This window comes from Pleurodeles waltl, chromosome 1_1, assembly GCF_031143425.1.
Source record: "Pleurodeles waltl isolate 20211129_DDA chromosome 1_1, aPleWal1.hap1.20221129, whole genome shotgun sequence".
NCBI classification, from domain to species: Eukaryota; Metazoa; Chordata; class Amphibia; order Caudata; family Salamandridae; genus Pleurodeles; species Pleurodeles waltl.
In genome coordinates, this window is record NC_090436.1 from 438,153,099 (window position 1) to 438,179,731 (window position 26,633).

Below are 26,633 nucleotides of genomic sequence, written 5' to 3' on the forward strand. Positions count from 1 at the left end.
CTCAGTGCTCAGTGTGAAGGTACTTGACCTTCACGCTGAGCTATTGTCTTTTTTGTTTTGCCAGTTTTTTTTAGCCCTTTATAGGCTATCTCGGACTGTGGTGGAGCCCTAAGGGGCTCCCCCGCAGTCCCTAAATGTATTTTTATTATTGTCTGATTTTTGTATTTGAAAACGAGCCCTTTACAGCCTATCTGGCTCTGTTGGGGAAGCCTTAAGGCACGGTGCCATTGCTTCAGCAAGCATGGAGCTGCTTTCACAGCAGCTCCGTACTTGTTAAAGCATTTCACCTCTGTTCCCTGCATGCGTGCAGGAGATAGAGATAAAAGCTTCGGTTTTTGACAGCGGGATCTGCTTGACAGGTCCCACTGTCAAAAAACAAAGTGTTTGCTGTTGCTTGGCCGTAGCTGCAAAGCTGCAGCCAAACCACTGCAAACAGCTATGTCCTGGGGGTGGGTATCTCTGGACATAGGGGGAGCAGGCCCTGGGTGCGTGGAGGTCCCCAGGGCCATCAGTGGCTCCATGAAGGGGACCTTGCGGCCCCCTCCAATGTATGCATAGCCCCGTCGAGGTGGTAATCCCCAGGGCTAATGGGGGGCCAAAACGGACCCCTTTTACATTATTGAGTATGTGCCCCATCTGAGGAGGCACTGCTCCCCAGGACCGGGGGGGCATGCCCCCCTCACAATTCATATAGACCCGGAGAGGTGGTGGTGCCCCGGGCTGTGGGGGAGCTATCAAACCTTCCCCACTTGTTAAAAGCATTTTTCCCCCAGGGGTGGTGGTCCCCAGGGTGGAGGGAGCCGCTCAACACCCAAGATCCCATAAGAGACGGCAGACAACTGCCCTGTCCATGTGGAACCAATGCTTCTCTCTGTCCCGTGCCCCTAGGTCCTTGCCCACCTAGGGGCTTAGTTAAAAACAAGTGCTGGAACCTGCACTTTTTTTTTTTTTTTACTGCATATTCACAAACCTGTCACGAATTTGTGGTAATTTCTTTTTTTTAAATGCTTTTCAGCCCTGGGGTAGTTCCTTTGGGACCCCAGCATCAGAGCTAAGTGGTCAGGGCGTTTGTACCCTGGCCCCTTTTGTATTTTTTATTATTTTGTTCTGGGATTCAGCTTCATCCGAGTCCCAAAATGGCTGACAACACTTCAGTGGCATCATTGTTGTCAGCCAATCAGATCTCGCACTAAATTGGGAGGGGTCGCAAATCCTTTGCATCCCTAAATATACAAATTTGGATTTTCTTAGATTTTTCTAAAATTACTGAATGGAATAATACCAAAACAAAAAGGTCGTTTTCTGGATCATGATCTACCTTTCTGCCAAATTTGGTGTAATTCTATCCAGTAGTTTTGGTGCTATCGCTGTTCAAAATCCCTGTGGAAAAATGAATGGGGAAAACATGTTTTGGGACCCCCCTCAAATGTATCACCCCAACACTTCCCAAGCAGAACCTGATGTGACTGGCAAATGTTTGTGTAAAGTTTTGTGAAGATTCGTCAAGGGGTGCCAAAGATATAGGCAAGTGAAGAAATGCTATTTATATAGAAACCAGTTCCTAACTATAACTACCTAGTGGCGACCACCACTAGGCAATCATCAAGATATATATATATATATATATATATATATATATATATATATCCTCCAACTCTCCTCCAAATAACAGGAGACCCAGGACACCTCCAAGGTGCAAATCAATTTATTTCAGCACACAAATCCAACGCGTTTCGGCAGCAGCCTTACTCATGGATACATCATTGTTACAGTGCCCCAAGTTAAAAACCATGCAATCCTAGACATAAAAAACAGACAACATCTCAAATCCCCACCAAAAGACACAAAATGTGGCGGCCATCTTAAAGTGCATCTATAAATAAGTTTCACAGTAGTTTGTACCATAGTCCTATCAAAATACAACTCAAATTATTGTTCAAATCCATCAGAATCTTTAAATTAATGTGATATCATAATTCGCACAATAAATAGAGTAGAATTCAATTGCCAAAATACAAAAATTGTAAATAGAATAATTCATTGCATTATAAAAGTTTGTTAACTATGAATGTTTTCAAAATTTTAAAATTCAATATATCGCTTAAATCCTGAACATTATTAACTATGCTTGAATTAATTACATATCATCCTATACCATCCAAATAGACCTGTACACCTACACAAAACTTTAAGGGGATCTCATGTTTTTGGGGAATCTCATATTGGTATATATATATATATATATGGAAATCAGGATAAAAACTATCCAGTAGCTAGGCACTTCTTCAGCCATCATTTTGGCAATGAGAATCTGCTGAAGTTTGTAGTTATAGACCAAGTAAGGATGAGTAAAAGGGGAGGCGATAGAGAGAGATTGCTACGTGTTTTAGAGTCTAAATATATAATAGACTTCGAAACGTTGGAACCTGTAGGGCTAAATTCGAGTGAGGAGCTGAGCATCCATCTAGGGTAATCGATACTTTGTTTGGTGGGTGGTCATCTGATATAGAATGTGAAGTAGGGGTGATTTTTTGAATCCTATTTGATTCTTAGTAGAAGGGTACAGGTGTTGGGGTCTATAAGGTTTCTACAATAGAAGAATTTGTTTGTCTACCCACTTGGGTAGAGTAGCTCCATATACCAATATGAGATTCCCCAAAAACATGAGATCCCCCAAAAGTTTTGTGTAGGTGTACAGGTCTATTTGGATGGTATAGGATGATATGTAATTAATTCAAGCATAGTTAATAATGTTCAGGATTTAAGCGATATATTGAATTTTAAAATTTTGAAAACATTCATAGTTAACAAACTTTTATAATGCAATGAATTATTCTATTTACAATTTTTGTATTTTGGCAATTGAATTCTACTCTATTTATTGTGCGAATTATGATATCACATTAATTTAAAGATTCTGATGGATTTGAACAATAATTTGAGTTGTATTTTGATAGGACTATGGTACAAACTACTGTGAAACTTATTTATAGATGCACTTTAAGATGGCCGCCACATTTTGTGTCTTTTGGTGGGGATTTGAGATGTTGTCTGTTTTTTATGTCTAGGATTGCATGGTTTTTAACTTGGGGCACTGTAACAATGATGTATCCATGAGTAAGGCTGCTGCCGAAACGCGTTGGATTTGTGTGCTGAAATAAATTGATTTGCACCTTGGAGGTGTCCTGGGTCTCCTGTTATTTGGAGGAGAGTTGGAGGATTTATCAGGGCCTCTCGGAGCCCACCCGGGACCGCTGTGTGGTGTTCCTGCAGTCCGAGTGTTTATGTGAATTATATATATATATATATATATATATATATATATATAGATAGATAGATAGATAGATAGATAGATAGATATCATCAAGGTACAAAGATGTGGATTTAGGTATAGAAGTTCTATGCATGCTTACCTTTTTGCTATTTCCGCAAAAATATTCAAGTCATGATATTTCTTTCTCGATATTCCGGGGGTACACATTAACAAGTACCTATGGAAGTGACGCTTTATGATTGAGTAGAATAATATGTGCACCAGACAAGCGTTCATGTTTACATCAGTTATGACTGTATTAAACTACATTGAATTGTGTAGAATGGTTTTCAGGGGGAAATCTGAAATAAAAATGTATTATTTAATGTTAATGTCATCATTTTTTCCACAGGTTTGACTCGCAGTGAAAATCATTGGCTTCAAGAGGCAGAGGAGCTTAATGTGAAAATGAAAAGAGTGTACATGGAGGCAAGTTTCAGGAAAATATCGTCCTTTGGTGACTCTACTCACGTTTCCATTGACTTGAATTTGCTCTATGGAGATTTACTAATTGTTTCTAAGGATTCCAAGAACCAGCCATCGGAGCAGCTCACGTTGCCTGAGATCCTCCCCCAGTTGGACTCCATCACTATGATAGAAGGGGAACCGGGCAGCGGCAAGACGGCTCTACTGAGGAAAATTGCAGTCCTCTGGGCCTCAGGATGTTGTCCCATGTTAAACAGGTTCAGCCTTGTGTTTTATATCTCCCTGAGCTCCTTAGAAGGGGAGCAAGGTCTGGCTGACATGATAATTCAGCAGTTACTGAAGTCCGCAGGAGCACTGACAGACGCCAGCCTCGGGGAAATTATCCAGCAACTAAGTGGCCAAGTTTTGTTTCTTTTCGATGACTATGGAGAGGCAAATTCAGTCCCTGAAATCATAGAAGAAATAATTCACAAGAACTATATAAACAAACTATGCTTGGTTTTTACTGCACGTACACATAGAGGTGGAAAGTTGCGGAGGTTTTCAAAAACCATACTGAGCATCATGGATTTTCCTCTTTATAGCAGTATCTATCTGTGCAGAAACTTGTTTTCCCATAATTTGCCCCTGGTTGAAAGATTTTTTGTTAAATTAGCAATGTCTGAGACATTTCGTGGGCATCTAAAAACCCCAACTTTCACACTTGCTCTCTGTGTGTTTTGGATTCAGTACCCAAATGGACACATTCTAAGCGAGACGGCAATATATAAGGCATATTTACTGTACAACAGACACAGATTCCCTCATGCCACAGAAAAGGTGAAAGCCTTGACCTCGTCTTGTGGTCAGCTTGCCCTCAAAGGTCTTTTTCAGGCCTGCTTTGAGTTCAGTGAAAAGGACATCTCTGAAGCAGGGGTCAGTGGGGATGAAATGCTCCGGTTCGGCCTGTTGAGTAAATTCACCGCACAAATGCTTCGCCCGGTGTACAGGTTCTTTCACTGCTCATTCCAAGAATATCTGGCTGCTACAAAAATGACTGAACTCCTCGAATCTGACTTGGAGGGAGATCGAAAAGAAGCATGTACTTATTTGCAGCAGGTCGACACCTTTCATAAAGCTGCCGGGCGCTTTTACTATTTTTTGAAGTATGCCTGCAGAACTCCAAAGTCAACAGCAATGATCATATCCCACTTAATGAGCCTATTTAATAGCAGCGAGTCCTTCAAGTGCCAGACGGACAACAGCAATTACTTGCAGCAACACCCAGATTTACAACACAGAGAGACAATGATGTTGATTGTGAGCACTACCTTGCCTGAAATCTTTCAAAGTTCTCTGATTAAATGGTGTCTAGAATTTGCCATTGAAGCAGCTAATGGAAGTGATTCGATGGAGGTTTGTGCTCCAATAATCATGCAGTTTCTAAAAGGTAAATCGATTGATTTCAGTATATTATCTCTACCAAAAAGCCCCATTCTGGAATTCCTTAGGCGATATCCAGAAAGTCTTTCTTTGCTGTCTAGTGTTCAAGTGTCTGTATCAGGAACTAAGCCAAAGTCACAATTGCCAGATCTTACAGAAACCTATTCCTTCTGGGGGATTCCAAAAATTGAGCCAGAATATTCTGATGCATTTACAATGGAAATCGAAACACCGGTTGCTGACTATCCAAGGAGTAACCCTCGTAGCATCCTTCCCTTTTCAACGGCAAAGAGTCAGCACAGGATTCCAGTTCTGAAAATGCAATTTTACTACAATGTTGTAGCTCCGGAATGTCTCCTGATGAACCTGAATGTCCTTCTGTCCGTTTCTGACCACGCTGAGCTCAAGCTCACAGAGTGTAATGGATGCGTTGACATTATTAGACCCGCTATCGTGAGTTACAAAGATTCCTTCAAAAAAATCAGCACCTATCGTGTAGAGTTAAGTGCAGAAGAACAAGAACTGTTGCTCCTAATGTCTTCGATTGCAACACTTGAAGTTGATAACACAAATTTGTCACAAAATCAAGGTATGGAGTATGCTTAACACTATACTGTGTGTCGTATGGAGTATAGTTAACACTATACTGGGTGTAATGTTATAAGACAATGAGTGTTACATAAGAAGTGTTCTTTTATAGTCAATATTAGTAGCCTGAAGATTGAGGCAACCACATATGATAGAGACTTTTAGCTACAGATTCCTTACCTTAGAATAATCACCAGACGTTAGATTGGATCCAGAAACCTTTTCTGAGTAGTCCCCATGCGCATGGTAGGTGGCGTCATTCGGCTGTACATGGTGTTGTCAGGCGTTGTTCGCAGCAGAAGTGAAATGCATGGTGCCTATATAGGCGCTGCCCCAGTCCACTGAAATAATTTCCTCATTTTCTGTGCCATCAGTGGAGATCCCTTATTCAGATTAAGCTCCCCTCAGTCATATTTGTTGTCAGAAATCTCTTTGTTGGGTTTTCAATAAACATACATACTGTCGTTAGAAGAGTAAATCAGTAAATACAATCTGAACAATAATTGCGGAATATAGAAGAAAGAAGTGGGGGAAGAAAATGAGAGAAGAGGAGGGAGAAGGGGAGCACTCCCCCATGTAGCCAGTGAAGCTCTGGATTTTGGAGAACTGTTTGCATGTGCACGTTGTTGAGTTTGGGTGAGGGGGTTTTAGGAGGTCACCTGGAAGGGGAAGGGGAGGAAGCAGGAACATGGCCCCTGGGGCAGTGCAACGTCTTTAGCCAAAGGAATGCAGATGTTTTAGAAGAGGACTATGCTTAGGGACCTCTCTGGAGACTCCAAGGAGCATGGGAGATCACAATGGAAGGCTCTAAGGGGAGCAATAAAGTGCGATCCTAACACTTAGTGGAAAAGCTGTAAAGCTTGGAGCCTTGGAGGTTAGAAGCTGTGAAATTCCAAGTGCTCCATGTGTTCTATTAGTAGTTGCCACACTTTGGTAAATTGCTTGTCACCATGAATGAGTTCATGAGTAATCTTTTCCATTGGGAGCACCTGCCACATTTTATGAAATCAGTGTATCTCGGATGGCAGTTCCTTCTTTTTCTGAGTGCTGTGAGTCACTTGGCTCCCCCTATCATGTGAAAGATAAGTGTCTGTCGTGTTTCATTACACCTTTCATAGTGGAGGGCAAAACACCAAAAAGGGTGGTAAGGAAGTGAGCAGGGATGGGGTATCCCAGAGTGCTTTTGATGTGTCCTAGAGTTTCTTTCCAATATGTCTGTATGAGAGCGCATTCCCACCAAATATGTAAGGAGTTTCCTTTAGCCTGACTACATCTCCAGCAAAGTGCTGAGGTGCTTGAAATTTTTTTGTGGAGGTGGGCTGGTGTTAGGTACCAATGGTGCATTATTTTCTAGGCAGATTACCACTGTGGTAGGCTGCATAATGTTTTGGGAATATCCTGCCATAGCTGGTCCCATGCTTTAGTTCCAATCAATTACCTTAGGGCTAGGTCTCAATGGGATTACTAGGGGTCGGGGAGGATCTGCTTTGAGGCGTGGATAGTCTTGTACGTTTGGAATATCAGCCCCTTGGTGCCTGAGAATGGCCTTGTGAGGGCCTCAAAGGGTGTCAATTTGTGTGTCGCCTCCCTTGCATTAGTTGGGTGAAGGGCCCAGTGGCGTAATTGACTGTTTTGAAGTCTTGCAGTTTTGGGAACATGGAATTCTTGGGAGCATTGTTCAAATGACTTAATGGCACCAATGTGGAATAAGTCCCAGAGTGTGCAGCAGTCACTATTCGCTCAGAGAAGGATCTGCGGTCCAAGGCTGGGGTAAAGTCTGAATTCTGGGCTATTGGTGTGTGAGGGGAAGGGAAGGTCGAAAGCCCTTTTTGGTGGCCAGCCGGCCCAAGATATCTAAAACTGTTTTTGTTGCTATGGCTGCATATGTGCTCTTGAGGATAGCAACAGAAGGTCCCATAGGAGACGGCAGACAACTGACCTGTCCATGTGGAACCAATGCTTCCCTCTGTCCCGTGCCGTCCACTCCAAGATAAACTGAAGGTGGACCACCCACTGGTATTCCAGGAGGTTGCGGCAGGCGAGGCCCCCTCCTCTCCCTGGGAGCAATAAAAGTTTGTTTATTATACGTGGCTGCTTCCCATTCCAGATAAAAGTGCAGAATCTCTTCTGTAAATTGGTAATATCTGCTTTCAGAATGGGTTTTGGAAGAGATGGAAAGAGATATAATAGGCACAGAATGGCATTCATTTTAACCACATTTATCCTACCAAGCTAAAAGAGGTGTATGGTTGCCATCTCCGCAGGTCATCAAGAAAATCTTTGCGGTAGAGCTTCCAATTAGTACGTGACCAGTCTTCGGGATGGAGGGTGATCTGGAGACCTAAGTTTCACAAGGATGTTGAGGCCCAATTGAATAAGGCGTGCACTTTCAGGGTTGGTAAGTCCTGTTGCTTTACTGTGAGGTTTAGCACAGAGGATTTATCTTTGTTTATTCTGAACTCAAAAACAAGTTCAAAGCAGCCTACCAGTAATAGAAATGTCAGCAAGCAGTCTGGTGAATTGGTTAAAGTAGAGAGAATCTCATTGGCAAACAGACTAAGCTTATGTTCGGAGCACACAAAGGGGATGACCATGATTTTATGGTGCTGTCTTAGTGTCAGGGCTAGGGGTTCTACTATAAGAGCGAACAAGAGGGGGGAGACGGGACACCCTTGTCTTGTCCCCCTCGTGAGTTTGATTTGGTCTGTGCAGTGACCGTTGACCCAAATGACCTCCATTGGGAAGCCTTAGCCTGCAAGTATTTTATCTTGCATTTTGAGACCCATCTGAATTTTTGTGAGGATGACTTCAACATCCAATGAGATCAGGAACGCTGGGATGTCCTGTTTGTGGGCTTTTTCTATGAGATGAGCAAGTCCGTACCTTGTTAATTGCATATGAAGCCAACCTGATCTGAGTCGATTATCCGGGGCAGAAGTTGGTCCACAATGCCAGAATTTTAGTTTAGAGCTTTGTGTCCATATTCAATTGAGCGATTGGGCAATAGGACCCGCAGAGGGCTGGGTACTTCCTAGGTTTAGGAATTAGTGCTTTCTGCTTTGCACATTATCGAGGTGAGACTAGTCTGATGCCTGAAGTAGTTAAACAGGGTCACCAGCGATGTCAATAACTCTGACAGGAATATTCTGTAAAGGCAGGTATTAAGACATCAGAGCTGGGTAGTTCACCAGTGGGGAGTAACTTGAATGCCTGTCTAATCTCATCATCTGTGATTGGACCTCCAGAAGGTCCCAATACAGGTGGTCTAGCGGTGGCCAATCGCAGTCCTCTAGATACCCCTTCACCTCTTTGTGATTATCTGGGGATTGCATGTTTCGCTCCTAATAGTATGTGTGGAATGCTGCCGTCTTACCAGCTTCCCTTGTTTTGTAGGAGCTATCTATCCACTTAATTTGTGGGATAAGCCGCTTGACTCTATGTAACCAAATCTTGCGCACAAGGAGGGAGCCAACTTTGTTCCCCATCATAGAACCTCTGCCCCATTGTTAACAGCACCCTTTCTGCTAGGTTAGTTCTATGTGTTTCCAATGGACCTCAGGGAATTGCAAGTTTGGGTTTCCGGGGTCATGTGGGGGCCCTCTTGTCCTCCCCCTCTGTTTACTTGATCTAGGTAGTGAGTTTTTCAACAATGAGTGCTTCCCTAGCCTCGTCCTTGGCTAAAGTGATCATGACCCCCCCTCTTATAGTGGCCTTGAAAGCATCCCATAATGTATGCAGCAATATGTCCTAGGTAGTGTTGTGCTTGAAGTAGTCAGTGATCGCTGTGCATATCGTTTACCTGTTAGCAGGATGTCTGAGAAGTTGTGGGTCTGGTTGCCAATGCAGTGGACTTTTTTGGTTGCCAAAGTGTCTTGCCACATAAGAGTTACAAGTGCGTGTTCAGATACGGATATGTTGGACATGGGAGTGACTCTATAGCACAAAGGAGCGACTGTGTGACCAGGATGTGATGTATTCGTGAGTATGCTGACTGCCCATTGGAGCAAAAGGAGTAGTTCTCATCAAAGGAGCAAGTAACGGAATGTGTTTGTCAACCCCAGTTCTGTGATCTCTTTTTTGAAGACAGGAGACATTGTACCCATTCCTTGGTGAACATGGGTTTGCCTGTCTCACTCAGGGTCCCAGACTAGGTTTAGATCACCCGACTATAATATGCCCAGTGACTGCCTTCAGCTACTGTTGCAGAAGACCACAGAGGTAAAGGTCTTGTGCTGTGTTTGGGGCATAAAAGTTAAGAAGTGCGATTGTTGTCCATCCCCACGGGAGCGTGCGTTTGATGAAGCAGCCTTCAAGGTTTCTGGTGACAGAGAAGGAGGTTTTCCCGATGTGTGGTTTACAAAGAATGGAGACCCCTGAAGTCTTAGTAGGGGTTGAGGCCCGGTATTGATGAGGGTATGTAGTGTGACACATGCACCTATGGTCTGCTTTGAGAAGGTGGGTTTCCTGTGTAAAAATGATATCTGTCTTCTGTTTCAGGAGATAGTGCCATATCTGACTACGTTAGGTGGGTGAATTTAGCCCTTTCAATTTGTTGGGGGAGGTGGATCTGGGGTAGAAACTACTCGAGTATGCATGGCGTCTGTCATGGCCGTAACAGGTTGCAGCAGAGCTGTCATAACAGCAGGGACCCAAACCCTGGTGGTGGATGCAGTATAAAGGGGTACGGAGGGGAAGAAAAAGATGTGATCAGGAGATGTTTGTTTGTAAAGAAAGGCCAACAGGGCCAGTTCTTGTGGGCATCTCCAAGAGAGGTGCGAAATGACAGCTGCTTTGGCCTCTTCCATGCAAGTGTCTTTAGGCTGGTCATTCCTGAAGCTGCGCCATAGTGTCTGACATATTGGTCGCTGATGCTATCGTCTATGACATGGCTCCTCTAGGATCGGGCCACGGATCTCATCCAGTGGTAATCCCAGAAGGGACGAGGCCTCTGCTAGAGTTCTGACTGTACAGAGTTTTTCCATTGCAGTGATAGACAGAAGGGATGGCCCCATTGTGATAACTGATTTGTTTTTAATTGAGAAAGACAGTGGTTGGGCAACATTCCCTGCAGCTTCTGAGGGTAGTTGCTAACAATTTTTGTAAAAGTTGGAATGGTGTGGTCACAAAAGAACAGGTATACCTTGCCCCAGTCCTTCTTCAGCATTTTCTCCTTTTCCTCTAAGAAGTAGATGTGCGTCAGGATGTCCGTTGCCTGGCTCTTGGTGGGGAAATAGGTGAAGACCTTATGAGCCCTGTCCAGCCTTGGGTTCCGAAGGTCTGAGTTGCCTCTAATTGCCTGCAATAGCTCTCTTATGAAGGTCAGGGTGCCGGGGCCTTCTGCTCCAGCCGATATTCCCCTGAAGAGAATATTATGTCTACTATGATTCTCAAGATCTTCCTGCTTCAACTGGAGGTCAGTGGTGCGGTCTTCCAAGGACTGGACTTGTTGCCACAGCCTCTCTTGCTCCTCAGTCCTCATGTCCACTGTGTGCTCCGGTCGTTGACCCTCTGGTCAATATCAGTAACTTCTTTTCTTAGTTCCTGAATGCAAGTTTTGAAGTCGGAGCACAAGAGGCCCATGACTGAGCAAATCTCTGCCAGAAATGTGTCCATGTGATCTTGAGTGATCTTTACCTCGTACATGGGTGCGGTCCCCGGGGTTGAGTCACCGTGGATCTGGAGGAACCCTCTCCCGCCTGACTCCACATGTCAGTTATTGAGGGTTCTTTAGGGTCCTTGCCTTTGAACATTGTGGTGTGAGAACAGCGGGACACAGGGGCACCTTCAGGTCGTGGCGTCGCGCAAGTGTTGCCCAACGCACTAGGGTATGTAGGCTGTCCAGAGCCAGTACAGGCTCTGCTCACTCTCGCCTGATATGCCCATTTGTACAATAGGGGGGGGCTCAACTGTCAGACAACTAGGAGGGGCCATCTGTTATTTCTCCCAGGTGGAGTTTTTGATCTAGATTATTGGGGTTTCCATGCTCAGTCTCAGCCTTGCCGCAGACTCCCTCTGAGGGGCACACCAGGGCAGCAGCTCCACCACTCCACTCCCCCTCCTCGGGGTCAAAAGGGGGAAAGTCTTGCCGTTAATGAGTGCCTGATCCATCTCTCCCCACTGTAAGAACATAGGTGGTCAGGGGTCCAGAACTATACTTGTCAGACCCTGTAGTTGCGTTGGAGTGCTACCTTCTCCACTCCTCTACTTTTCTTAGTGCCTAAGCCTCACCCTGCTCTAGGTCCTACTTTGTTTGGTGCTTGGCCCCTCCCAACACTAACTCAGTAAGGGGGGCTCCTCTGTATGTGTCTTCCTATCACTGCTAGGAGGCAATGAGGGGTCAATGAGAGCTCATCCGGTACTGCAGGCACTGCCCCTGGGTGATGTCCTTCTGGGTTCAGGGGGGACCAGAACCCCCGCTGGCGAGGTCCACCTCCTTGCGGCAGTCACATACTGTACATCTGGGTGGGAAGGGAGACCTGATGTCATCATATGAATTGGGTTCCCGTCTGCAGGGCCAAACGTTTGCAGGGCTACCCAGGCAGACCTCATCACTGCACTCCTGCAGTGGGCCTCCGCACAAGTGCTGTCCAGGCCCAGCCTCAAGATGGCAGACGGGGTTGATTGAATGCTTCCACTCGGTGTGCGGTGAAAGGCCAGGGCGACCCCTGACCACCTCATGTTCTGCTTAGGGTCCTCCCAAGGAAAGGGTCTGGGCAGCTAGAGCAAACATCAACAAGACCCAGGACTAGCCGCCTCAATCAAAGCAACATCTCACTCTATTGTGAGCCGCCTGCATCCAAGCTCAAGATGGTGACCACCTCTCTGTCTCAGCAGCCAACTCCTAGAGCACGGGGAGCCACCAAGGAGGCTCGTGATCTCCGCTTTCACTCATCCCGACTGACTGTTGAGGCCAGGGAAGTTGGTCTGCTTTAAAGGACGGAGACTGTTCCGAGGATGGAGTGTTAATGTGAGGACTATCCGCAGAGGAGGGACAGAGCTCTAGCAAAGCGCGCCCGTCTCCAGGCTTGGCTTTTCTAACATATTTTGGACTAATGTCCCCTAAAAATCTACTAGTTTTAATCCTTGTGATGCCTGTCACAGGCAAATATCTGTGACAGATCCCCTCATGGTCTGCCTTTGGTGCCTGGAGCTGAACCACGATTCCAACGTCTGCTCGGATTTCAAGACCATGCAACCATAGGCAATCAGAAAGCAAGTCATGAAGCTCCTGGCCGCTCAACACACAACTCCACACTATCTAGGACCTGGTTGCAATTAAGCTCCTGTGACCACTCCCAGAGTTGCTTGCGCCAGTCATCACCACAATCCCAGACTGCTTCAGGTAAGTCCCACAAGAAGAAGTCGAACAAGTAAAGCATTTTGTTACTTTCCTGCGCAGTCCAAGTCACCGGACGAGAGGTGGGAACAATGCCACAAATCAAGGCCCCATTCTCATGTTGTCCCCTGCAGCCAGAGTCTGGGTCTGCTCCATGCCTCCTTGAGTTTCCCAGAGCTAGAGTGATTCCCTCCCAAATGAAACAATTTTATAAGCCTATGCACCTCATTTGTGGGTGGCCAGACCCCTATGAAGCACTTTCGGGCCCTATCAGTCTTAGAGGGGCCCCAATTGGAATTCTGCCAGCAGGTTTGCCCTCAGCACCAGTCAGGCCATTGGGATCCACTCCCAGATCTGGACTGTCCCCAGTCACAGCTTCATTACCTCCACCAGGGTTCATTTCAGTGGCATTGTTACTGGTGCCGCAGATGATCATCAGCAGCTCCAGCCCTAACATAATTCCCGACTCTGCTACTGAGCCAGACCGGCATCAAATGGACCCAGGCAGTCTGAGTCAGACAGCCCCTGGGGGATTATGATTGGAGGGGATCTGGGGATCCATATGGTTATCCCAGCCCGTTGGAAGAGGACAAGGAACTGACTGATGCTAGTAGTTTGGATGCCTCTCCATACACTGTTTTCCTCTCTTCTCCTACTGTGGCTACAGTCTCCTTTGTGATGGTGTTTGGAGGGCAGATGAGGTCCTGGACCTTAAGCTGCCCACAGTCGAAGTTAAGACCACCATCTTGATAGAGCTGCTTCAACTAGGGGTGTCCCCTCAGAACCCCTACTCTTCTTTAATGAAGCTGTCACTGACATCCTTCTTGGGGCCTGGCCAAGCCCTGTACAAACATTCTTGTGCACAAGCGCAAGACCATCACCCCACTCCCGGGGGCCCAGCCTTCCTCACCCAGCACCCTACCCAGGAGAGCCTGGTGGTTCAGGCCTCTAATGGAAATATTGACCTTGGCATGTTCCCTACCACACCATCGGACAGGTAATCCAAGAGGCTAAGTACCTTTGGAAAGCAGATTTCCTCTTCCACTAACCTATTACGTGCTTATGGGGCAAATATTCCCATACTATATGGGGTTCGCTTGCGCAAGTGCTGTCCATGGTGGAAGGCCTGGGCCATAAACTCCCAAGCCATTGCTGATGGTAGAGATAATGCAAAGTTCACAAAATGCTGTGAATTGGATACAACAGACTTACTTGGCAAAGACACTGTTTCTATGGTGGTGCTGATAGAGTTTCTACCAGATAAGGTATTACTAAAGGTAAGGAACTTGTTCTTTTAGCATGTTCCATACCAAATGAACTAGGTAACCCATTTAAAGGGTCCATTCAGTAAATGATGTCCCAATAGAGCCCAACTACTGCAGTACTTCGAAAACCTATATTGAAACAAATTATCCCTTTTGGCTCTGCAAGATTAAAAAATATGGTATAAATGGCAGAGGCAGGTAATTATTCCCTCCGTTAATTTTCGTTTTTTAGTAGTTATATTCCACAATTCCTTTCCATTTAGAATATAAACCCATTTGAGATTTTTTTATTTTTCTGTTTTCTTGATATAGATCAGTTACAAGTAAGTGTGGGTTTCAGTATTTGTTAGTCCATTAAATCAGTGCTGACATGTGTTTACCCCTTGCGAACATCCAGATTGAGGTTTTTTTAAGGCTGGTTCACGTAAAAAGGCAATTCTTTAGGTCCAGCTTTACTTGGGACTCTGTCTTAAAAAGTAATGTGTGGTATAGTCCCTACTGTTTTGTGCAATCTGTTGTCCCTCCTTCCTCTCGATTGTTGTCCTTAATACCCTTCAGTGGCTTTAATCCCTGATAAACGGTATTGAAATTATTATTAAATCTGAGATTGTGTATCATGCAGATGGCAATGCCAATCATTACAAGATACAAAATGCAGAACAGAGGAAGTATTGGTTTATTAAAGGAACTTCCCTTAGCTAAATAAAACATTAACATGCCAAGGGGAAGTTGAAAGCCAAAGCTCTCAGTATAAATTAACCAATTCAAAGTTCAGGAGAAATTAGGTATAGGGGTTCAGGAGACAAGCTCAAGAACGAAGAGTAGTGGAAACCAGAAGAGTTCGGTAAAGGTCTTCCCTCTGCAAAGTCTGGACAGGATCCGCTGAACTAGTCTCAGACACATAATTAAAATATGTTGCATTCCGTTGGACCTGGCCATTTTGTCAGGTTCATCCTCTGACGTTTTGCCCCCTTCCTCCTCTTTTTTCTGACCTCTTGCTGTTGGCTCTAGGACTCTGAGCACTTTATCACTGCTGATCAGCGCTAAAATGCGCATTTTCTTCCTTCTAAGGTTGGTATGATTGGCTTATACCTAATTGGCATATTTAATTTACCTGTAAGGCCCTTGTAAAGTGGTGTCTCTATGCCCAGGGCCTGGAAATTAAATGCTACTTGTGGGCCTGCAGCGCTGCTTGCACCACCCACTGAAGTAGCCTTTCAAACCTGTCTCAGGCCTGCTAGCGCAGGGCCTGCATGTGCAGTTTTCTGCCTCAGGTACTTGGCATCTAAATTAAATTGCCAGGCCCAGAACTCCCTTTTTACTACATGTAAATCACCCCTAAGGTAGGCCCTAGCTAGCCCTATGGGCAGCGTGCTATGTATGTAGAAGGCAGAACATGTGCCTGGTTGCATGGCCTGTCATGGTAGTTACAAACATCCTATTTGGTTTCTCACTGCTATGAGTGCTGCCTTCATATAGGATTGTATTGGAAATGCCCTGTCTTATGTCTGGGCGATATTGGGCCAGATGTATCAAAGATCCGTTTTGCATTTCTTAAATAGCAAATTTTAAGAAATCGCTATTTAAGAAATGCAAAATGGGATGTATGAAATTTGAGATTCGGTAATAACGATTTCTTAAAATTCACAATCGCTATTACCGAATCGCAATTAGAGAATGCAACCCCATAAATCCATTTGGGCCTGTAGGCCCATAGATGCGAATGGTTTTGCATTTCCCAATTTGCGAATTCCAGTTAGGAATTTGCAAATTAGGTAATGCAAACCCCAGGGTGCTGGGGGCCTAAGGCCCCCTCTGATGCACCCCAAAAAAATATTTGAAGACATGTGAAGCACACACATGCCCTAGGGGCATGAGTGAGTTACATGTGATTTTTAAAAATGCTTTTATAATGCATATTTAAAAATTGCACATGCTTACCACCACATTTCCTAAATGCCCAATTCGCATTTAGGAAATGCTTGATACACGTGCTTTGGAAATTGCAAAACCTAAAATTACCCCAACCCCTCACCCCTGCCCCTAAAATTACCCCCACCATCAAAACCTAAAATTACCCTGACCCCCGCCCCTAAAACCTAAACTTACCCAGCCCCCCAACCCCACCCCTAAAAAACAAAAACTACCCCGATACCCCACCCCACCCTTAAAAACTAAAACTACCCCCGCCCCACCCCAAAAACTACCCCAGCCCTACCCCAGCCCCACTTACCTGACTGCATCCTCGCCGATCCTGAGTCTGTTTTCCTCTGCCTTAACCACGCATGTTCGTTGTTCAGGACATGCATGGTTAAGGCAGGGAAAAACAGGGTCGTTGTTCACAAAAGCGTTGTTCCACATTCATGGACAACGCACACCGTTGTTCAGCCGTCGTTGTTCTGGCTGTTTCCAGTCAGGAATATATGGCGGAACAACACATTGTAGAACCATGCATGCGAGAACAACTAGATCAGAACAACGACCATGCTATTACCCCTAATGCCTTGACCACGAATGCCTTAACAATGATTTTTCGCTGTAAAGTTATGCCTGGTAAAGGCATGCATGGAACGGCATGCATGGAACGGCATGCATGGTTGCAGCATGCAACCCCCCACCTCCGCCCCTAAAACTACTGTGACCCCCCCCAAAAACACCTAAATCTACCCCGAACCCCACCCCGCCCCTAAAACCTAAACTACCCCAGCCCTTACACCCCCGCCCCTAAACCTACCGCGACCCGACCCCTAAAACCTTAAACTACCCCGACCACAACCCCTGCCCCTAAAAACTAAAATTACCCGACCACCCACCACTCCCCTAAAACTACTGCGACCCCCCACCCCGCCCCTAAAACCTGAAATACCCCGACCCCACACCCCGCCCCTAAAGTACCCCCACCCCTGCCCTAAAACTACAGCAACCCCCACCACCGCCCCTAAAGCCTAAAACTACCCCCTTTCTCGTCCCTAAAAAATAAAATTTCCCTGACCCCCACCCTGCCCCTAAAACTACCTCGACCCCCCACCTTGCCCCTAAAACCTTAAACTACCCCGACTCCCCACCCCCACTATTAAAACCTGAAATTACCTCACTCCCGCCCATAAAAACTAAAATTACCCTGACCCCCTACCCCGCCCCTAAAAACCTAAAGCTACCCCCACCTCCGCCCCTAAAACTACCCCCAACTCTACCCCAGCCCCACTTACCTGACTGCATCCTCGCCAATCCTGAATCTGTTTTCCTCTGCCTTAACCACGTGTGTTTGTTGTTTAGGACATGCATGGTTAAGGCAGAGAAAAACAGGATTGTTGTTCACGAAAGCGTTCCACATTCATGGACAACGCATGTCGTTGTTCAGCCGTTGTTGTTCAGGCTGTTTCCCATCATGAATATACGTCGGAACAACACATGCTGGAACCACGCATGCCAGAACAACGCGGTCAGAACAACGACTGTGTTATTACCCCTAATGCCTTTACCATGAATGCCTTAACAACGATTCTTCGCTGTAAAGGCATGCCTGGTAAAGGCATGCATGGAACAGCATGCATGGTTGCAGCATGCAATCCCCTCCCATCCCCGCTCCTAAAACTACTGCGACCACCCACCCCAAAAACCTAAAACTATCCCGACCCCCACCCAGCCTCTAAAACCTAAAACTACTGCGACTCCCAACCCTGCCCCTAAAAACGGAAACTACTGCGACCCCCCAAAACTAATATTACCCGACCCCACACCACGCCCCTAAAACTACCACAACCCCCCTACCCCGCCCCTTTAAGCTAAACTACCCCAACCAAACACTCCTAAAACCTAAACTCCCCCAGCCCCTAAAACTACCACAGCCCCCCACCCCTGCCTCAAAAACCTCAAATTACCACAACCCCGCCCCACAACCTAAACTACCCCAACCCCGCCCCTAAAACTACCCCGAACCTCCAACCCCACCCCTATAACCTAAAACTACCCCTCCCCCATCCCGCCCCTAAAAACTAAAATTACCCCAACCCCCCACTCCACCCCTAAAACTACTGCGACCCCCCCACCCTTCTGCTAAAACCTAAACTACCCTGACCCCACACCCTGCCCATAAACCTAAAGAATCCTCATCCCTGCCCCTAAAACTACTGCACCCCCCACTCCTGCCCCTAAAACCTAAAACTACCCCAACCCCCCACCCGTCCCTAAAAAATTAGAATTACCCTGAGCCCCCATCTTGCCCCTAAAACTACCTCGACCCCCCCGCCATGCCCCTAAAACCTAAAACTACCCCAACCTCCCACCCATGCCCCTAAAACCTAAAATTAACCCAACCCCCATCCCCACCCCTAAAACTACCCCGACCCTCCACACCACAATCAAAACCTAACATTACCCCGACCCCGCCCCTAAAAACTAAAATTATCCCGACCCCTTAGCCGCCCCTAAAAAAACTAAAACTACCCGATCCCCCACCCGCCCTTAAAATTACCCCCAACTCTACCCCAGCCCCACTTACCTGATTGCATCCTTGCCTATCCTGAGTCTATTTTCCTCTGCCTTAACCACCCATGTTCGTTGTCAGGACATGCATGATTAAGGCAGAGAAAAACAGGGTTGCGGTTCACAAAAAAGCGTTGTTCCACTTTTGTGGACAACCCACGTCGTTGTTCAGCCGTCGTCGTTCAGGTTGTTTCCCGTCATGAATATACGTCGGAACAACACATGCTGGAACCACGCATGCCAGAACAACGCGGTCTGAACAACAACCGTGTTTTCACCCCTAATGCCTTTACCACAAATGCCTTAACAACGATTTTACATTGTAAAGGCATGCCTGGTAAAGGCATGCATGGAAAGGCATGCATGGTTCCAGCATGCAACCCCCCACCCCTGACCCTAAAACTACTGTGACCCTGCACCCCAAAAACCCCAAACTACCCCGACCTCCACCCCTAAAACCTAAACTACCCCAGACTCCCACCCCGCTCCTAAACCTACACCGACCCCCACCCCACCCGTAAAACCTAAAACTACCCCTACCCCCAACCCCTGCCCCTAAAAACTAAAATTACCCTGACCCCCACTCCTGAAAACTAAAATTACTCAACCCCCACCACGCCCCTAAAACTACCGTGACCCACACCCCACACCCAAAACTTAAACTACGCCGACCCCACACCCCTCCCCTAAAACCTAAAACCACCCCGACCCCCCAACCCGTTCCTAAAAAATAAAATTACCCTGACCCCCACCTCGCCCCTAAAACTACCTCAACCCCCCAAAATGCCCCTAAAACTACCCCGACCCCCCAACCATGCCCCAAAAACGTAAACTACCCCCACCCCTGCCGCTAAAAATACCGCAACCCCCACCCCTACCCCTAAAACCTAAAACTAACCCGACCCCCCCACCCCGTCCCTAAAAAATAAAATTACCCCAAACCCCCACCCTGCCCCTAAAACTACCTCGACCACCCCACCCTGCCCCTAAAACTACCCCGACCCCACACCCTGCCCCATAAACCTAAAGTACCCCCACTTCTCCCTCTAAAACTACCACGACCCCCACCCTTTGCCCCTAAAACATAAAACTACCCAACCCTCCACCCTCGTCCCTAAAAAATAAAATAACCCGACCCCAACCCTGCCCCTAAAACTACCTCGACCACCCACTCTGCCCCTAAAACCTAAAACTACCCCGACTTCCTGCTACCACCCATAAACCAACCCGACCCCCCCACCCCACCCCTAAAACTACCGCCACCGCCAATCCCTGCCCCTTTAACCTAGGTTAACAGGTAAAAAAATTCTGGATTCTACTTAAATCTCTCTACTTAAGTTACAAATGAAAATTCAGTGGAAAACAACAAATTATGGCAAAGATTAGATTGAGTTGGCTACAGGTATGTCCGTTCATTCAAACGTAAACACAAGTTCCCCATCATGCAAATAAGAAAACATGCCTTGTCTCCAATCCCTATCCAAAAATGCATCACTGACTTCTTAGAGAAAGATAGATTTTATCCTTATGTTTGTAACTTTGCGTAACTTTTATGTTCAGTAAGTGTTTTATTTTAACCAAAGAAAGGAGCTTTCTAATTGTAAAATATTGCCCCCAGCCATATTTAGTATTTAACGTAATGAGGTACTGACCGGTTCAGTATATCCCTCCTTAATACAACCAAAAGTTTTTTTCTATCCATGCTCCTAATTAGCAAGCATCAAAATTGTAAATACCATGATTGAACCAGCAAGCTTCAAGAGAGAAGACCCACCTCCGATCTTATTGCTTGGATCATGGAATTAACTGGGGTGACCATGAGTCTTTTTAAGCACAAGCTTTATACATTTTTCCAGTTCAATGTGGCATAGTGGGCCAATAGTTCAACACCATTTAGGGTTTGGGGAATACATTTTCCAAGCATAAATATTTTATTGGTGCTATAGAGAAACAACATTATTGAGTTTCAAATCTTTTGAACGCGTTTGTAGTAGAAAGGAGCGTTTTTAAAATACCAGAAATTTGTTCCATTGCAGGTTTTCATCAAAGTGTTTATAAACACTAAACTGTTCTAGGAGAGGATCTTTAAAAATCCAACCAAAATTCTTTGCTGTTCAATGTTGTGGTCTTCTCGACATTATTAATTAATCTTTACCTTCACAATAATCACAAATGCCATTCATTTTCCTTTGTAACCCATCCTGGGTTTAATCCATATATATTAAATAAATGACTAACATACACAGGGCACAGTAAGTGGATATTGCGTATTTTCAGGGAAAACAATTGTGTCTACGATATAAAACTAGGAAACTCCAAGACAAAATGGCTGAATAGTACGGAGGCTAGAACACACTCCTGCTGCAAGCCATTTTCCAAGGGAATTCTTCTGGATAAGATGCCATTCAGATCCACCTGAACCTAATTTCTTAAGAGTAGTTGCTGGATCATAAATAGCAAAGCAAGGGGAGTGGTATGACTGTAGTTTATTCCATAACAGATTCTAGTCCACCAAGTAAATACAGCCCGTAAATCCACAAAGAAACAGCATAGATTGCCAATCATCACAATGGATGTCTGGGCCACCGACCAAAGAACCATACAGTGATCCACTGTAGAATGATTTTCCCTAAAACTACTTTGATTTTTCAGTATAATGCTAAAGCCTGACACCCAACTTTCTAGGTGTTTTAAGAGACGTTTTGCTTAAATCTCAGAGAAGATATCCATCAAAGAGATCAGTCTATAATTTCCTGGTCTCATGACCCTGACCTCCTTGTATTCTCACTCCTCCTGAACGTTATGTGTAAGGGGCTTGTGGGATCACACACATGTCTTTACGTATCGGTTTGACAACGTTCTTGGCCTAGTAATTATCCCCCAGGGCCCAAGGCCACCAAATCATGACACACCAAAGTAGAAACAAGTAGAAACAGTTACATTATCCAGGGGCTTCAGGCCAGCTCATCGTGATTATGGTGATAGTTGGATTGACTCATAGGCACCTGACTATGCGGTTATTTGGGCTGACTTATAAGCACATGCCCATGGGGATATTTGTGCTGCCTCATTAGGATTTGTGAACGGAATGTATACCACACTCAAATCACGAGCCAGTGCTTGGCTTACCCAATGGTTAAAGAGGACATATCCCCTTCAGTGATCTCGCTCACCTGAAGGTCTCCACGACCTGGCCGAGCATCTTCTGCATTGCGGTTCTCCTGTGAATCGCCAACACTGTGGCTATCTTCTCCCGTGCAAATCCAGCCACGCAGTGACCACCATCCCGGCAATGCCACACGGCTCTCCTGCGATTCTCCAATGCTGCAGATATCTTCTCCCTTGAAAATGCAGCAATACAGTTAACCCCATCCCTGCAATGCCACACCTACAAAATAAAAGGGGAAAACATGGTTAAGTACCATCCTTAAGGTTAATGCACTAACAGAGTGCTTATCACCCAAATACTTGTTTTTGTGATGCTGAAAATCAGAAAACAGGATAACTCTTGAATATTGAGACATTGTGGGTATTGTGTGACGCGAACACCGAATCCTTAGCATTAGCACCCAGTGACATTCTGATGTGCTATCCTTTATTATATTGTAGTCTGTGAAATCCAAAAGCACACTCGTGTGTGCCTTGTGCCTAGTGTTGAACAAGCAAGGAATACCTTAGTGTGTGATGTGAAAACACAGTTTCGCTCCTGTGAGGAGTGCTGCAACTCCAAGGGTAACAGTTGATTATTGAAAGTCTATGCAGCAATAGATTAATTATCATGTAAGTGATTGTTAGTACAAATGTTAAAAGGCGGTAGGGAATATTTTACGACTCTTCATTTGTTGAATAACCTCTCTAGGTGTATTTGCAGTACAACTCACCCCGCACTACATTACACACATAACATGACAACACTCTCCAGGACTGAGAAGAAACACATGTGGATCCCCCGTCAGATTGTTCTAAATTTATTGATTTAGTCGTGCACCTAGATCATAGGTTATCCGAACAAAGAAGTGAAAGACCTTGTGGAGAGCCTAAGCTATTAACCGTTAGGTAAGAATGAAAGGAATCCAATCCCAAAAGTCATGACACTTCTGAGCCCATGCAAATCGGGGGACTCCAGGGTCCTTTGACCTTTGAGGAAAAAGAGTGCAGGGAAAACTGAGGCACAGATTTAAGAGGGCCTAGCACCATTTTAACGCCACATTAGCTTTATTTTTTACGCGAATGTGCTGTTAGAAAGCCAAAAACACTGCGCCATATTTAGAAAGTGGTGCAATGCATGCATTGCGCCACTTTGTAACCCTTTGCACTACATCATGCCTGTGGCTGACATAATGTATGTAAAGGGGGCGTTCCCCCATTATCGGGGCAAACAAATGGTGCAAAGAAATCTAATAGGTTTATTTGCATCATTTTCATCAGCACTTTTAATGCCTGCTCAGAGCAGGTGTTAAAAGTAGGCTCCCATTGTTTTCGATGGGCCTCTGGGCGCTTTGCAGGATTAGTGTCAACGTTTTTTATGCTAATCCTGCAAAGCGCCAGACTTGCGTCTACCACCATGGTGTGCGGTATATTAACGTGCTAAGGGAGCGTGAGAAAAATGGTGCTGCACTAGGCGCAGCACCACTTTTCATAAATCTCCCCCTTAATTTTGACCTCTTTTGTGGCAAGCTGAAATATTTCGCGAAAGAATGCACTGCAAAACCAAAAGGGTTTCATAAACTTGTAGCGACCACCGGTGATTTATTACAGGAAAACTAAGAGGTCCAACTAGTATGCGGGTCAACTGGTCGGGTGTGTATCTAGATAAGACCTCACACTATTTGTCAAAAACCTTGAGAAACGTCCCACGGCACCTAACCCTTACCTGCAACCACGATTATCTCTCCACAACAATGGAAAATCATGCCTATGCTCCTTGACTCAGTAGAAACTGTAATTATTTTAGACCTCACCCTTGCTAGCTCTTTGAAGATTCCTCGAATTAAAAAGACAGAACCTGATTCTGTTAGAGTGGCGAATGGCTCCGAACTTTCTTTGGGCATGATTGAATACCAGACAGCACCAGTAGTCTGGTATGTAAGAATGGACGTACTAAGACTCTGACCTTTTGTCAGAGTCACCAGATCCTCGGGGTCTGTGCACGTTCCCAACACGTCCACCACCGAACAGCTCCGAGAATCTGATAGATAAATCACAGAGACTGAGAGAGTTCAAGAGGGGAAGAGGGGATAAGAAAGGGAACAGCTGGGAAGGAGACCTGTAGTAAGAAAAAGGTTAGAACACACAATATGAAAATTATATCTCCTGAAATCAATACTAGACTATGATTCTAAGCCTAGTCACTCTGAAAACATGAACAATCTAAGAGTTAAGTTTAAAATGACTAAGTTTCAAGATGGCCGGATACCTGTAAGGGAATCAAGATGAATTAAATAAAAACTTTCTTATTTAAGTACTTTCCTTTACATGAGAATCAGAAAAAACATTCTGACTAAATTTTAAACCAGTCATATAAATCCTGTTTTGAGAATGTATACTAGGCCCATACAATATTGCATCTAGAAACTCTGGCCTTCTGTGTACTCTTAAAATGTTTCAACACAAATTGCGCATATTGCAGATATATATATATATATATATATATATATATATATAGTGAACACCATAAAAGGATTGTGCACCATGAATAACACAATATGGATTCAGGAAACAAATGACATACCTTGTCAACTCGAATATTACATAAAAAATATCTTAGAATAGTGGCATACAATAAACAACATGAAATAAACTCGAGGAGAGAATCGTGCGTCTTGCCGATTCGAGTGTCACCATGTAAAATACCAAGAAATGGTAGCACGCAATAAATATCAAAGTCAAATCATCATTAATCGAATCGCGCGTCTTGCCGATTCGTAAAACACGATGTAAATGTCAAGAAATAACAGCTCACAATAAATAACAAGATCAAAGTACAATGAAACGAATCGCGCTTCTTTTGCCAATTCTTAAGCCACCATGTAAATGTCAAGAAATGGTAGCGCAATGAACAACAAAGTTAAATCCTCATGAAACGAGTTGCGCGTCTTGCCAATTCGTAAAACATAATGTAAATGTCAAGAAATAGTAGCGCGCAATGGACAACAATGTTTAAACACCATAAAACGAATCGCGCGTCTTGCCAATTCTTAAGCCACCATGCCAATGTCAAGAAATGGTAGCACGCAATGAATAACAAAGTCAAACCTTTATGAAACAAATTGCGCGTCTTGCCTATTTGTAAACTACCATATAAATGTCAAGAAATGGAAGCGCAAGTAATCTGTTACTCATTTAAGAATTAAACCAAGAATATGAAAATTCTCAATAACGGTCGGAACAGTCCAACCACGGTCTTACCGCCTGGAACAATGATCACCAATGAAGAATGAAGGGCAGAAGACTGGAAGATCCAAATAGGCCGCCGGGACAGGAGCTCAGGAAGAAGCTGCTGCTCTGCACCGGGACCTCTGAATAGTGTGCACTGGGAGTTGGGCTGGCTCTCTTTTATAGAGTCTTGGCCCAGCCCAGAACCACGCACAGGCATGTTGCAGGGAAAGTCTCTGGAAGGCCCTGGAAAGGGGCCACACCCTAACACACTCTGAAAACCTGCAGCAATACATTGCAAAGGAACAGTATTTGTAAGCATATTAAAAATAAGTTTTCAGGATTGAACTCTGCAATGCAAAAGGTTAAACCACAACAAATCAGCACTATGCATAAATTACTTTGTTTTGAGAGTGCTGGGTTTTTGCATTTTTGTCGTCAATAGAGCGCGTACTGCTCTGGTGTTGACAGTACTCCCCTCTCCCAGACGCGCTCTAGGGCCTGGTTTGCTTGGATTAAGATGATGAAAGCATCTCACAAGTACTGGAGCATGAATATCAGATATGGAAACCGATGTGTTACTTTCAGGACCATAACCTTTCCATGAGATTAAGTACCATAGATTACGCCCTCTCAGTTTAGAATCCAACACTTTCTTGACTTCGTATTCTTCTTCCCCTTGTACTAGAACAGGAGCTGGATGAGGGTGGACCTTTTGGACTGCCTTTTTCAAGAAGGAAGTGTGGAAAACTGGATGAATCCGTAAGGATCTGGGCAAATGTAGTTTATAGGTCACCGGATTGATTTGCTGAAGGACAGTATAAGGACCTATGAATTTGGGGTTAAACATGTGCTTCTTCTTGAAGTCTATATGTTTTGTGGAAAGCCACACTTTGTCACCTGGTTGATATTGCGGTCCCTCACAATGTTTCTTGTCATAATGCCTTTTATATTTTTGTTTGGCTTTTTCTAAATGCTGTTGAATCAGTTTCTGGGTTTGATGTAAATGCTGAATGGTTTCTGACACAGCTGGAGTAAGAGAACTTTCTTGAGGAATTGTGATGGGCAAGGTGTCAGGATGATAGCCAAATAAACCAAAAAAGGGTGTAACGCCAATAGAAGTGTGGAATGAGTTATTGTAAGCTAACTCAGCTAACCAGAGCATAGATGTCCAAGAATGAAGTGCCTTTTCAGCGTAGGCACGTAGGTATTGTTTCAAAGTCTGATTTAGTCTCTCCGCTTGACCATCTGTTTGAGGATGGTGACTAGTAGATAGCGTAGATGTCACTTGGAGTGTTTTACACCATGTCTTCCAGAAATTGGAGGAAAATTGTGACCCCCGATCGGAGAGGATAACCTTTGGCAGTCCATGATAATGAACCACTCTGTTCAGTAAAATAGTTGCCAATTCACTAGAAGTGGG

At 44.9% G+C, this 26,633-nt stretch overlaps 1 protein-coding gene across 1 annotated transcript in view; it reads left to right on the top strand.

The window, feature by feature from the left end:
* The window catches only part of LOC138284976 (baculoviral IAP repeat-containing protein 1-like), a 796,353-nt gene that overhangs the window by 405,569 nt on the left and 364,151 nt on the right, over positions 1-26,633 (top strand). Inside the window, exon 10 of the mRNA XM_069224352.1 lies at positions 3,666-5,750. Within this exon, the coding sequence (XP_069080453.1) occupies positions 3,666-5,750 (2,085 nt within the window). The remainder of the gene's footprint in view (positions 1-3,665; positions 5,751-26,633) is intronic.